General features: G+C 41.1%; 1 protein-coding gene across 1 annotated transcript; it reads right to left on the reverse strand.

The window, feature by feature from the left end:
- Positions 1-9643: 9643 nt before the first annotated feature.
- Positions 9644-13432, reverse strand: LOC126195602 (uncharacterized). Its single transcript, XM_049934228.1, has 4 exons — positions 13330-13432; positions 12647-12731; positions 12111-12307; positions 9644-11990 (listed from the first exon to the last, which is right to left on the reverse strand). The coding sequence occupies exons 1-4, from the start codon at positions 13430-13432 to the stop codon at positions 11623-11625; spliced, it is 753 nt and encodes a 250-aa protein (XP_049790185.1). The 3' UTR covers positions 9644-11622.
- Positions 13433-14398: the final 966 nt, after the last annotated feature.

Raw genomic sequence — 14398 nt, forward strand, 5'->3', positions numbered from 1 at the left:
AATATGGCAGATTATGGCGGGAATCTTGAATTTTGGCTGGAAAGTGCCACACCCTCCTCACCCAGAAAAATGGCACGAAGTCCATATTCCAACAGGATACTGCATCACTATCTCTACTAAGCAAAGAAAATGGCGGAAAATAAGTACTTGTCTTCATTATTTAATCAATTTCAGGCAGGTGTGTTCTCCACTGGGTCTGGGCTACAACTGGTTTAGTTCATATCGTCACCACCAGAGGATGTCACCATGACATCGGGTGATGGCGCAAGTACCATTATTCAAGATAGCTGCACCCGGAGTATCAACCACATGGTGAGGGTTTAGTCCCTATTTCCGCCACCAGAGGGCTCTCTCGTGACATAAGCTGATGACTTTCTGGTGTGGGGCAAATGGCGAGAGCCAATAGGAGCCCTTAATAGAGTCACAGGTTCAATTTCGGCCAATAGGGCTGAAGTATCTGATTACACCATTGTAGGAGATATAGGTGAAGCTCAGCAGCTCTGGGGCTTCAGTCTTGTTCAGTCAGTCAGTCAGCAGGAAAAGAAGAAGAAGAACCATGAAGCGTCAACAGCAGCAGCTGTCGAACTCCAGCACTGTCATGCAGAATAAGATTAAACGGAAAAGTAAGTATCACCCACCACATTATTCTCTCTCTGTTTTTTTTTAAACTGTTCACTTATTCGACCATATCTAATGCTTCCTCGTCTTTGTTCAACAGAGTCGAGTGCCAACATGCCTAGATCTGTAGACGCGTCCAGACCTGCAGCAACCTCGACTGTCATCTCGTCGAGACCTACAGCAATGGCACCCGTCTCGTCTGAACCAGTAGTGGCCACGTGGGATCCTGTAGCACACATAGCCCACTTCTTGGAGCAGGAAAAGGAGTTGCTCCTCTCCATCCCACTCATCGACTTGTGGGATGATCATGCACGATCTGTACACGACACATCGAATGCTGGCAGTGTTAAAAACAACTACATGGAGGTCAGTACTGGGCACCAACATATGGCTTATGACTCAACCCAGTTGAACATTCCTGTGATAGTGCAACCACAGACTTTAGATACTGTAGATAAAAAGAATATGTCGAGTGCAGCCATGCTTTTCACCACCACGTAGAATTTAACCTCTAGTGGATCCAAACGTGTGAACATTGCTATAGAGGTGCATCATGTCTGGGGGATCCAAGCTATAATGCAGATTGAAAATGTATCCAAGTGTGTTAAAGTGCCATTTTCCGAGTTCGACTGGGATGAGATGTGCGGTGCAGAACGCTACATCAGCAGATGACCACCGAATATTACCCAACTCAATCCCCCCCAGACATTTGTCCTACTGACGCGACACTTTCTATTACTACCGTTTATGATGACTTCGCCTTATGCGTGAAATGAAGTGACAACTGCGTCTATCTAAGACATCTGTAAGTTATGAAGTTATACAATCTAGACTCTGCCATATGCCTTGCACTGGAGAGACTGAATCGTTGGGTGCCTAGCATAGAGGCCACATACAGTGAAGTTGTAAACTCCCTACGTGTGAATAGTATACATAGTGACGATCTTAAGCAGCACCTTCGTTTGCACATGACCGCTAAATCTAAAGACAAGCAGATGAAATGCGTGTGTCAAAAACCAGAATATCGCGAGTCATCTATTGGCTTGAGTGAGATACGTGCTGAATTTATTGCCAACCAAAAAGCATTATTTAGTAGATATTGTACAGGTGCTAAGAAGATACATACCAATTGTAATGATAGCCCTGAAATACTACATCCAGTGTACAATTTTTAAATAAATAATTTATCTCTAATCTCAATTCATGTTTGTGTTTTATTTCAAACCACTTTCCCTTATAATCAAATTATTAGCATTATTTTTTTTTCAATTCTATACCAGTTACTGAGATTATGATGATGTTACTCTTCATGAGTAAAATATATACTTGTTTTCTTCGTGTAGTCAATATAGCTCAACCGGTTAAGTGATGGAACTATACTGGCTACACACGTACTATTATTACTATCCTTTCAGGTGTATTTCTATATATATATATATAGGTCAACTACTTGACTATACATGACTCATTTAGTCTCATGGTGGGCCAAGTGAAGCACCCTCGCCACAAGGACTTGGTTGCCGGTGACTGGTCATGTGAAGATTCAAGTGAAGAGCTGAAGAAGAAGAACAAGAAGAACGGAATTCTCCTTCCTTATAATATACGAGCAATTATTGTAGGCCCATCCAACTGCAGGAAAACTAATGTCCTCATGACTCTGCTAACGCGTGTAGACGGAATCCGATTTGAACATGTTTGTGTATTCTCAAAAACACTCTTTCAACCCAAGTATCAGGTATTGCAAGAGATATTGCGCGGCTTAGATAGTGTTACATACACGACATTCAGTGAAAGCCGTGATATCCCCCCTCCCCCCCCCCCCCCCCCCACACACACACACCAGAAAGAGCAAAAACAAACACAGTCTTCATATTTGACGATGTTGCCGTCGAAAACCACGACAAAATTCGAAAATATTTCTGTTTCGGTCGTCATATTGGTTCTGACGTCTTTTATCTAAGTCAGACATATTCCAGAATCCACAAACAGCTTGTTAGGGATAACGCAAACCTCATTATTGCCTTCAAGCAAGACAATCTCAATTTAAAGCACATTTACCAAGCGCATGTTGGAACGGACATGTCGTTCAATGATTTTCTAAAGATATGCGCAGATTGCTGGAACCATTCACAGTATGGGTTTATCGTTATTGATAAAACAGGCGAAACTTTCAAGAGTTTTTGCATATACAGAGAGGTTAGTATCTCAGTATACGCTACACCATGGCCAAATTCGCGCGTATGTCCACCTCTCAACCTGAGAGGATGGGTGTACACAGACAGAACATTCGCTTGTATTTGGATGCGAAAATTCAGGCTATGGCGCATAAAGTTGCAGGTATGCGCAGAGAACTAGAGACGTATTACCAGACTCTTATGAGGGCGGTGAATGCGTTAAATGGGCTATTTAATCAAGTCAGTAAGAAAGCAACCGACTTAAATGAAAAGGTCGATGCTATTCAGGGGGAAATAGACGTAGGCTTCCTTGTTGTTGAGAAAGGTGATCACGATCTTAGTAAGAGGAGGAAGAAAATGAGTGAATATATAAAGCCTCACGCCATGGAAATGTCGGATTAGTATACGCCGAGATGTCGACGAAGCAGAAAGTGATTCAAGCGCGTAAAGAAGTTCGTGAGAAATTACGGCTGCTGAGGTTAGGTCATATGGATCGGCAGCAAACACGAAGAGAGACCTTTAAGCCGGTTTCTGAATCTCTCCAACAGCTCTCAGCAAAAACAAAATCACACGATAACGGGGGTGTTGCCATTGATGATTTCATTATTCGTCACACTCCAGGTCAAATAGATAGAACATTCGGCGTTAGCAAGGGAAGACCTGTCACGTTGGATGTGCATCCCAAAACTGTAACTGAAGACAAAATACAGATCGGTGATAGACAGTTTGGCAGAACACCCGGCTTAATGAATCTTATTTTCCTAAGACCTACCAAAAAACCTATAAATTATTCAGTTAATGGTAGGGACACATACCGTGAAATACTGCACATGGATGGTGTAACAAGATCACGAAAAGCCTGAGCAACAAGAACTATAAAACCATTATAAAGCCAATACTTGACGGCGTAAACAACAACAACAGTGGCAGCAGCGGTGATGGTATTGACATTGAGCATAAAGCAGTGAACAATCGAATCCCACAGTATATATATATTATGACGACCCAACGAACTAATAGATCGACTACAGCTGCTCATGACATCAGCTGCTGCAGGTAATACACTTCAGTCGAATGAGGGTGTTTCGATTATCTCCGAGCTTCGAGAGAGGTATCATTGAATAAGTATGGAGACGGTAGTTCGAGAACTGCACAAGCCAGTACGCAAAACATACCCTCGCAGACATGTCATGATTAAAGGGCTGGATGACTTGTGGCGAGCTGATCTTGTAGATGTGCGGCAATATTCACATGAGAATAATGGATTCAAATACATTTTAATGGTTATTGATTCATACTCCAAATTTTCCCGGGGATTACCCGTCAAAACAGAAACCAGTCGAAATGTCGCTGATGTTTTTGAACACTTGCTACAGACAGGGACGAATCGATGCCCGGACAATCTCCAAACGGAACATGGTGGGGAGTTCTACAATAGGTATTTTAAGACATTGATGCAGCGGTATGGAATACATCACTACTCAACATTTATTCACCTGAAGGCGAGTATCGTGGAGCACTTGAACAGAACAATAAAAATCCGAATGTGGATGCGTTTTAACCTTCGTGGCTCATACAAATGGACAGATATACTCGTAGAAATAATTGATCAATATAATAGAACCAAACATAGCACAAAAAAAAATGCAGCCAATCGATGTTCGTGATAATGGACTCATGGATACTGCATACTTTCGCATTAAGCTGCTCTATCCACGCAAAAAGAAATTTAATGTAGGTGATTTGGTGCGTATCTCAAAACAGAAAACAGAATTTGAGAAATCATACCTACTAAACTGGTCAACTGAGATATTTACAATCTCAAAGGTGCAGCGAACGAATCCTAGAACTTACATATTGAAGAACAGTAAAGGTGAAGAAATTGCGGGATCCATCTACGCTGAGGAGATGCAGAAAAGCTCAGAACCAAATGTTTTTCTCGTTGAGAGAGTCATAAGACGACGTGGAAATAAGGCACTAGTCAAATGACTTGGTTTTCCTGCTACACAAAACAGTTGGATTGATGCTGGCGATTTGCTACATAATGAGCATGCATTGTCCACAACCAACACAGTAACATAACACATTAGAGGAGGTGGTGGTGTTCTAGACAGACTACCTGTGGAATTACATATCCCTGGGTATAATTACTGTGGGCCTGGGACAAAGCTTCAGAAACGCTTGGCGCGAGATGATAAGGGAGTTAATCTGCTTGACGAAGCGTGTATGGAACACAACATTGCATACGCAGCAAATGAAGATCTATCAAGTCGTCACATTACAGATAGAATTTTAGCTGATAAGGCAAAGGCCATAGGGAGAAGAAAGGATATTGGTATAGGTCAACACATCGCAGCATTCGCAGTTGAGAAAACAATGCGTGGAAAAATCATGTTGGGTTTAGGAGTGTTGAATTTCAAGCGACTTATGAACGCTGCACGTTGCATGCTAAACAAGAAGAAGAAGAACAAGAAGGGTTGTTTGAAGAACTGTTTCCTGACAGCAATGTATGCAGCTAAAAACGCAATGAAGCAGAAAAATTCCCGAACAAGAAGAAGAGGATCGGTTAAAGCAACTCGTGTTCTACCAATACCCAAGACATCCGGCGGTTTTGTTCCTTTTCTCATCCCGGCCCTCTCCGCGCTCTTGGCGGTAGGGTCCCTCGCCGGCGGTGCCAGAGCAAATGCTCGAGCGGTCAAGAACGTGCAAAACTCCAAAGCGCAGTTAGAAAAGGCGAGAAGACATAACCACAGGATGGAAGCCACAGCCATCGGTAAAGGGCTATATTTGAAGCCGTACAGGAATGGTCTTGGTCTATTCATAAATAAAAAAAAAAGCCCATTAGCGGTCCTACCAGATCGACCATTCACAAATACAGATCTTCTTAAGTTTGTTAGAGATAAATTCAAGATGCCAAGATTCCGTGGTGTGTTTATGCGGGATACATTACCGAAGACTATGTGGAAAACTGGTGAATGCGGTATCGTCAATTTAGATGTTGCTGGAGGTCCCAGCACCCACTGGGTGGCATACATTATGAGAGACGCGGATACCATCTACTATTTCGACTCATTTGGTGATCTGCAGCCACCAGAAGAATTACAACAATACTTCACTCACAGAAGACATGTACTCTACAATTATCGACGCTATTATGACTTTAATACACACTTCTGTGAACATCTATGCTTCATGTTTCTCTTGACGACCACAAAGAAGAATAAGAAGAAGCACCCTATGTAAGGAGTATGTTTAAACATTCACTCATCAGTTCAGGTTTAGATGCAATGTTGTACACGTTGATGTTGAAAGGACGATCATCTGTATTGCATGCAAATTACTTCCCGCCAATTGATTTGAGTGCTGGTCAATGGAGTATTGCATTGATTGGGGACGTAAAACAGGATCCCGAATATCACAGAGACTAATAATAAATTCCATCTCGATATTAATGGTGAAAATGATATTCTGGAGATAGAACCTGGTGCATACGATATAGACGATTTTAATGACGTCTTAAAACAGTCTGGAAAAGGTATTGAATTACGTGCAAACATCAATACACTTAAGTCTGAAATAAGAACTATAAATGCAACGATTGACTTTAACCAGAAAGGTTCAATAGGGCTCCTGCTCGGATTCACAAAAGGACAGATTTTGATGAAGGATAGAAGTAAATTTTAAAAGTCGAATCAGACAGTGGACATACTCTCAATCAGCACAATACGTGTTGAATGTAACATTGCAACGAACTCCTATCTCAAAGATATTCTTATTCACTCTATTTACGGATTCTTCCCATCAGTAGCAATGGGGTATAAGATTGTTGAGACCCCTGCTAACCGAATATACCTTCCAGTGATAGCTCAGTCATTGGACTATATGGAGCTGCGTATTGTGGACCAGAATAATCAACTTGTTGAGTTTCGTGGAGAGGAAATCATTGCACGATTACACCTAAGACAGGATGGGCGTACAGTATAGAACAAGTGCACACAATCCACAGCGCGCCACTTGGCTACCGAACAGCAAAGTGATAACACCTGCGAACTACGAGTTTGTTAAATCAGTTGGTCTGAAGCCGCGCAAAGGGCGTCGTCACTCAATATAACCCGTAAAGTAGAGTATTATGAGAGAATTATACGTGAGGAATACTTCTCTCATAAACCTTACGCTTCAACCACGTTTAACAAGAATGATGAAATCCGCATGGTCATACAGCACCAAGATGCACTCACACTTCCGTGCAAAAATTTCATATATCTCGAGGGGTCATTCAAGAAAACTGACGGCAGCGATATAGTGGGATCCAAGCTGTCAAGGAATGCTTTAGCATTCCTCTTTCAAGAAATACGGTATGAACTCAGTGGCTCTGTGATCGACCATACACGCAATGTTGGTGCAACATCAACCCTTAAAAGATACATCTTGGCATCACCAGCAGATTTGCATAGTTTAGAAAATGCAGGATGGTTCATAGACGAGCCAGAGGATAGAGCAGTTGAAGAGTTCAGGCGATTTACTGCATGCATACCTCTAAAAACGCTTATGTGATACTTTGAGGATATGAGGCAGATTATTGTGAACGCTAAACAAGAACTCATTCTCGTGCAGAGTGCGGCAGACAATAACTCATACATTCAAGGAGCTCAAGAAGAGAATATGATCACAATCAACAAGATAATATGGAAAATGCCTCACATCAGTGCATCTGACGAGGAGTGTTTGAAGCTTTTAAAAGTCCTGAACTCAGGTACATTTCTGTCACTGTCATTCCGCTCATGGGAGATCTTCGACTGCCCAGTGTTACCGACAGCGAGCAGACAAACATGGGCTATTAAGACCTCCAGCTATCTACAGACACCCAGATTCATCATACTCGCGTTTCAGACTGATGGAAGAGATAATACAGCAAATGATTCCACCGTGTTCGATAACTGCAAATTAACTGATGACAAAGTCTACCTCAATTCAGATTTCTACCCATATTACAATCTACATCTGCAGTGGAACCAAAGTGTATACAGCCTAGCCTATGACATGTATGCAAGGTTTCACCCTTCTTACTATGAAATTGCTGAAGGAGACGGAGGGGGTGTCTACTAGGTCCACATAAGCTCAAAGAGCTTTCACCAATCATCGTAATAGACTGCTCTAAACAGAATGAGATAATTAAGTCTGGACCTATAGATGTGTGAATTGAATTTGAATCATCGACAAATTTCCCAGAACACACTGCCATGTATGCTTTAGTTCTACATGATCGTGTAATCAACTACTGTCCGCTTACAGGTATTGTACATCGAGCTGTATAAATGAATAGGAACTGCCCTGTACATTGATCATTTGACGATGGCGCGTCATGCAGTGAACATCATTGCAGATGTTCAAGGATTCTATGACTGCAAGTGTCAACAGTTCATATTTAAAGATGTTTGTAGCATACACACAAGATGCTGGAATAATAGAGACTGCAGGCCGCGGTGGTCTAGCGGTTCTAGGCGCTCAGTCCGGAGCCGCGCGACTGCTACGGTCGCAGGTTCGAATCCTGCCTCGGGCATAGATGTGTGTGATGTCCTTAGGTTAGTTAGGTTTAAGTAGTTGTAAGTTCTAGGGGACTGATGACCATAGATGTTAAGTCCCATAGTGCTCAGAGCCAATAATAGAGACTTTGACTGCAAATATTGAATCACCAAGACCCTTCAAGCAAGTGATGTGCTCTAAGACATGGAAGAGCGCAAAGTGGTTATCTCATTTCGATCAGGGAATTCATTGGGATGATCCTAGCATACCCTATAAAGATATGATGATTGCACTTAAATTATTCAATCACAGGGACACCATCGTTTATGTGAAGTGAAAGGTCAAAATCTCCTGGATGTGACAAATATATAAAATTTGCTTCTATTCGAGATGTGGAATTTTATGGATGTCCATCTATCCATCAACTCAAGGACATTTATCAAAAAAGTGCTATTGTATTTGCATATGAGAATGTAAAACTACTTTTAAGTTGGATGAGAAATAAATAATTTTATTGTTCCATAACAATGCTTGTTTTCTTTCTTTCTGTGAGACCCATGTCTGTAGCAAGTAAGTTTATTGGTTATACTGTACCTGAGACACATTCCACTGGAACTGTCTGAGGCACATACCTCAGCCTTTGAGCGCGGTTACACCTGATGAGTAAGGTTACCTGCGTCATTAATAGACGAGCTTTCACCTCACCTGTGTGGAAGCCACTCAAAGGGACAGCTCAGATGTGATGCGTCATATACCAGCCACGTGCGCGTGGCCGCCGGACCTGAAAGTGGCAGCTCAGGGGCGATGCATGCCTGGGATCGTCGCTGCCGGACGCAGTCCAATGCGTGTCAATCAAAAATCATTGTTTTAAAAGGAAAATACCTTATAGGTGTGTACAGTGCAATGTGTACGTACCCACGCCTTTTACAGAAAACATTTATCATGTTTTAATAAAAAGAATGATGATTGAGGGTTGAAATAATAACATTCCACATTTTTACAACAAAATAAGTTAATTTATTATTGAATTCAGAATTTTTTAACAATGTTTGCGAAATATCACTTTACACATACATCATTCAGTTTTCACATTATAACAGTTTACAGATACATGATTAAGATTTACATTTTTTTAATGAAAAATATGGACGTTCTCATATTTGCAGATAGGTTTTTCAGATTTTACATTATTCAGAAATATGAGCATTCTGCTCAGATAAATGATTAGCATTTACATTACACACACACACACACACACACACACACACACACACACATATATATATATATATATATATATATATATATATATATAAGTTTAAAGCTAACGCTATGCAGTAAATACTACCGCTAGTGAAGTTCCACCTGAAAAAGAAAAGACTTTCTACTAAAGGCGAACATATTTCTTAGAAGTGGTTTGCTATAAACATTTTCTACTACCACAAGCAATTGAACATATATATTTCTTTGAAGTAAGTCGCCCTAAACATTTTCCACTACAACAAGCAAGTGAACATATATATTTCTTTGAAGTCGATGGCTCTAAATATCTTCCACTACAACAAGCAAGTGAACATATATAAAGAATTTAATTGGGTGGAACTCACATACTTAAAACTAGTTCTGACTGGATGGCTAGCCATACGTGAAACTTACAACTAAAATGTAATTTACGACCACTCACACAGAAGCACATATGAAGTGCAAAAACTTGGTTTTTCCCTCATATACAGGTACAAATGACGTGAAAAAGTTAGGTTTCGTTCATATATTAACTAGTAATATGGATGAAAAATATTTATATACATAGAGACTTTTTTTCTAAATAATTTTTCAGTTTTAATATTTTTTGCTTTTTTATCATTTTCTTTACCAAAATAATGAATATATATTTACACAGATATACACTTAACACAGGCTCCCACACTCAGACATACACAGAAGCATGCAGACTGATACACACCACACAACACACTCATCTGATATTTACACTATGATAGAAGAGCCATACTATTTCCATGCATAACCCCCATTCACACATTCATTCTCTCTCTATCTATCAACGAGAGACCACACCCTTACTTTCGTTTCAAGTAAATAGTGTGAGTATGGAAGGGTTTCCACCCCATCCTCACAAATGACTCTTTTATCATCATGAGGAGACAATACGATTTTAGACTGTAGCACAGTGTACACATCGTGACTTCGTGATTGAATACTAGTCTGTTGAACCATGTGTGGACGAGCACCTTGAATGCTGCGACCATACAGGCGTTGCAAATAGTCCTCGGCCATAACAACACGAGACGCCATGTGTCTAATACCCTCTGCCCGCCTCTAAGTGTCCCTGTCTATTGTACGATATGCATATATTTTGGATCTCAATTCCACAAACTCTACAATTGGTAAACCATTTGACTCGTCTTTCATGAGACCGATAACCTTCTTGTTCTGAGGAACAATATTGTAAGGATTATTGGCCCCATAAGAAGACCTGTCAAATTCTTTACCATTGCACCTAATTACTTCATATGGATCGCAGTTCTTGATCCAGTAGATAAAGCTGTCTGTATCCATATAATGTAACATTGGTTCTACGAAATGAGGTTTCGCAAACTCATAGTGGAATCGGTACATGTAGAATTTGGAGATATCCAGTATGCACATCCCCAAATAGATAGGCTTCATAAACTCTACTGCAGTCTTCGACATCTCCAAAGCAACAAAGTTTTCATTGAAGACAATGGCACACTTAAAATTTGGTCTGGCTATACATTTTCTCACGCCATAGCGCCCTTCCCATTCGGTTCTAATGAAAATATCTCGTTCATTTATACATTCTGTATAGTTTTCCCGAAAATGCAATTATTCATTAATTTATAAAAGTCATTTTCAAAATCATTGCTTGCTACCAACTTCTTTTCGGTATTTAGTTAAATATACTCGTTCAACCAGGGAGATTGCTTGAAGGAGATTGCCCAGGTGACTCTAACAAGCTTCATCCCTAATCTGAGGCATTGCTGGAAGTTACAATAATGAATAATATAGCTCTGCTTATCTCCAACAGTAGCCAACAGTTTAGGGGTGGTGTTTCCTCGCAGAATTTGTTGCTCTGGACATAACGGCAAGTCGCTTGTCTCTCCATGCAAATTATTAGGGTATGTCTCAAGCACATATCCTACACCAGAATCAGCTGCAAGACCCATTATTTCTCCACCTAATCCCTTCAATTGGTTTTCGGACAGCCACCAAGACCCACCAACCGGCAGTGACTGCATCATATAGTGCCTGTATAAGTTGTTAACATCTAAGTACAAAATGTAACTAGAATCAAGGGGTGCATTGAACTCGACACCCATCTGCAGGTTATTTGCCTTGACGTGCCTGTGAACACATTGAACATGTCCCCCACAGATCCCACGCTCAAAAAATAGAAGCATTGGGACGGGAGACCGTTGTTCTTCTTCTTCTTTGTGGCCCACCTGTTGAGTTGCCCAGGGACGCCAGAGGGACTGGGGCGGCGCGGGGGGCGGTGCTGACGCGCTTCTGCTGCTGCATCTCGTGCAGCTCTGACAGGGGCTACACAGGGCACCACATGTGTTTGCGGCTGTGTGCCCCTGGTTACCACTCCCGCAACCACTGCTCTAGGTACACGGGCTATGCTGTGTGATATACCTGTAACATACAAAATAAAAAATATAAATTTAATGATGTGGATTTAAAAGAGTAATAAATAATAATAAGACTAAATAATGGTAATTACTTGCAGTAATGTTAATGTTCAAAATTATTCACCTTCTCTGCTCTGGCTCCATGGTTTGAGCAACTCATTGCCACATTCAATAAGGCCCCCAAACCAGTCAGGCAGATCGAGTTCCTCCTCCTCCTCTAAAAACTCAGTAATTTGGGTGTCCCCTGCAGTGGACGCCATCTGACCGCCGCCTTGTATGCCTTCCTCGACACACCTCTCCCTATGCGCGGACTTAGGAACACTGAGACAGAAAAGACAAGAATATGTATATGAAGACTGAATCTAGACACTTCGAAGACGTGTATACATTAGACTAAATTATTTCATTTTAGGAACTATGATTTTATTACATGCCCGCATCTCGTGGCCGTGCGGTAGCGTTCTCGCTTCCCATGCCCGGGTTCCCGGGTTCGATTCCCGGCGGGGTCAGGGATTTTCTCTGCCTCGTGATGGCTGGGTGTTGTGTGCTGTCCTTAGGTTAGTTAAGTTTAAGTAGTTCTAAGTTCTAGGGGACTGATGACCATAGATGTTAAGTCCTATAGTGCTCAGAGCCATTTGAACCATTTTTTTTATTACATACCTGTATGTAGTTAGATTCGAGTAGCACCTGCACCTTCTCATCTCGAGCTGCCAATCAAGTGCCTCAAGTTCTGGATGGATGTAATCTAGAAAGATGGAAAAGACTGAGTATAATATCGAGTATGGAGAAGAAAAATGTCTGTAGAAGAAGTGCAGTGACATAAATGGTACAGAAATCAGCAGACCAAAATAGATATAACATATCGACAAAAACAAACAAATGAAATCTTTATAGAGAGTGATCAAAATCGGATATAACACATAACATGTAACACAGAACATGTGGGCACACACACATAGACAATCAACACGAGGAAGCTCAAGCAGTATAGAGAGCACTCTGAAACAAATCTAACACGTACGACACAGAACATATAGACACAGAACACAGAGACACGCAACATTTAGAGACAGAACACACACAATCCGTTAAAAGATCTAGAAATCTTTGTAGGGAGGGTCCAAAACGGATATAACATGTAACACAGAACACGTGGAAGCTCAATCAGTATAGAGAGCACTCCAAAACAAAAATAACATAGAGACAAGCAACATATAGACACAAAACATAGATACATATAACACATGGACACTCAATCTTTATAGAGAATGGTCCAAAACAGATGTAGCACTCATACACGGAGTTAAAGGGTACAGATATCAGAACACTGAAAATGTACTTACCAGGTACTGGAACTTCGTCCACATGAGCCCATTCGCTGCTGCTGCTGCTGCTGCTGTTGCTGCTGCCACTGGCATAGTCGCTGGTGCTGCCTGTATGCTTCATAATGTAGAAAAGTTGACTGATGTCGACAAACTATTAAACAAAGTATAGAAGCCATTTGGAGTCCAGACCCAGTGGAGAATACACCTGCTTGAAACTGGTTAAATAATAAAGACAAGTCATTATTTCCCGCCATTTTCTTTGCTTAGTAGAGATAAGCGTGGTGTGGTGCATTATCCTGTTGGAATTTGAACTTCGCGCCATTTTTCTGGGCGAGGGGGGGGCGGCGCACTTTTCTGCCAAAATTCAAACTTCCCGCCAAAATCTACCATCTTGAATGACGTCACGGCCGCCATCTTGGATGTCGTCATCACCGCCATCTTCGCTAACACTATTTTGGCGCCGAACAAGCCTTGTTCCAATACTATGATCTTCAGTTACACCTAACTACTGTTGAAAGGGCTGATTATGGATTGTGTGGTTACCTTGGTAGGTTGGGTTTTAGAGGGGCCAGTAGTTTTACATGTACTTCAGGAAGGCAGTTGGATATTAATTTTTGTTGGGGAGTTCTTTGATGTCTGCACTGGTACTGTTAATGATTGTGTCCACTTTTCACGACATGTATACATCAGTAATTTCAATGCCCAGGGCAGTCTTTTTCAATTCTGCAGCTACTTTATTCCTGGAGATGCTGATAAGGAGATTGTACTGTATTTCGTAGGTCGTGCATTGTTGGAAATATTTTCTTGATCCATCAGTGGTCTCAGGCTACAGAGAGTCATGGATTTGTTTCTCTCTCCCTGCTGTAGGTCGTTGGTGTTTTCAACTGGCGACTGCAATGGCATGGCTTATGTCATTTTTTGGGTGTTGTTTTGATTAGCTTTTTCGGCATGTATTATTTTTATTTCAGAATACATATATTCTCTAAATTTCAGCTTTTTATCTCTTTTCTCTGCAACTTGCGACAGTTCAAACTTAGTATTTCGTATTTCTGTTTTATATACTTGTACGATACTTTGCCAGTACACA

The sequence above is a fragment of the Schistocerca nitens genome, chromosome 7, assembly GCF_023898315.1.
Source record: "Schistocerca nitens isolate TAMUIC-IGC-003100 chromosome 7, iqSchNite1.1, whole genome shotgun sequence".
Taxonomy (NCBI): Eukaryota; Metazoa; Arthropoda; class Insecta; order Orthoptera; family Acrididae; genus Schistocerca; species Schistocerca nitens.

Bases quoted from the DNA above. Each gene is read 5' to 3' on its own strand.
- LOC126195602 (XM_049934228.1), bottom strand. From the start codon at position 13,432: ATGAAGCATACAGGCAGCACCAGCGACTATGCCAGTGGCAGCAGCAAC. The intron at 12,308-12,646 runs GTATGTAATAAA...TTTCTGTCTCAG, and splicing joins TCGAATCTAACTACATACAG to TGTTCCTAAGTCCGCGCATA. The intron at 11,991-12,110 runs GTGAATAATTTT...TGTATGTTACAG, and splicing joins ATGGAGCCAGAGCAGAGAAG to GTATATCACACAGCATAGCC.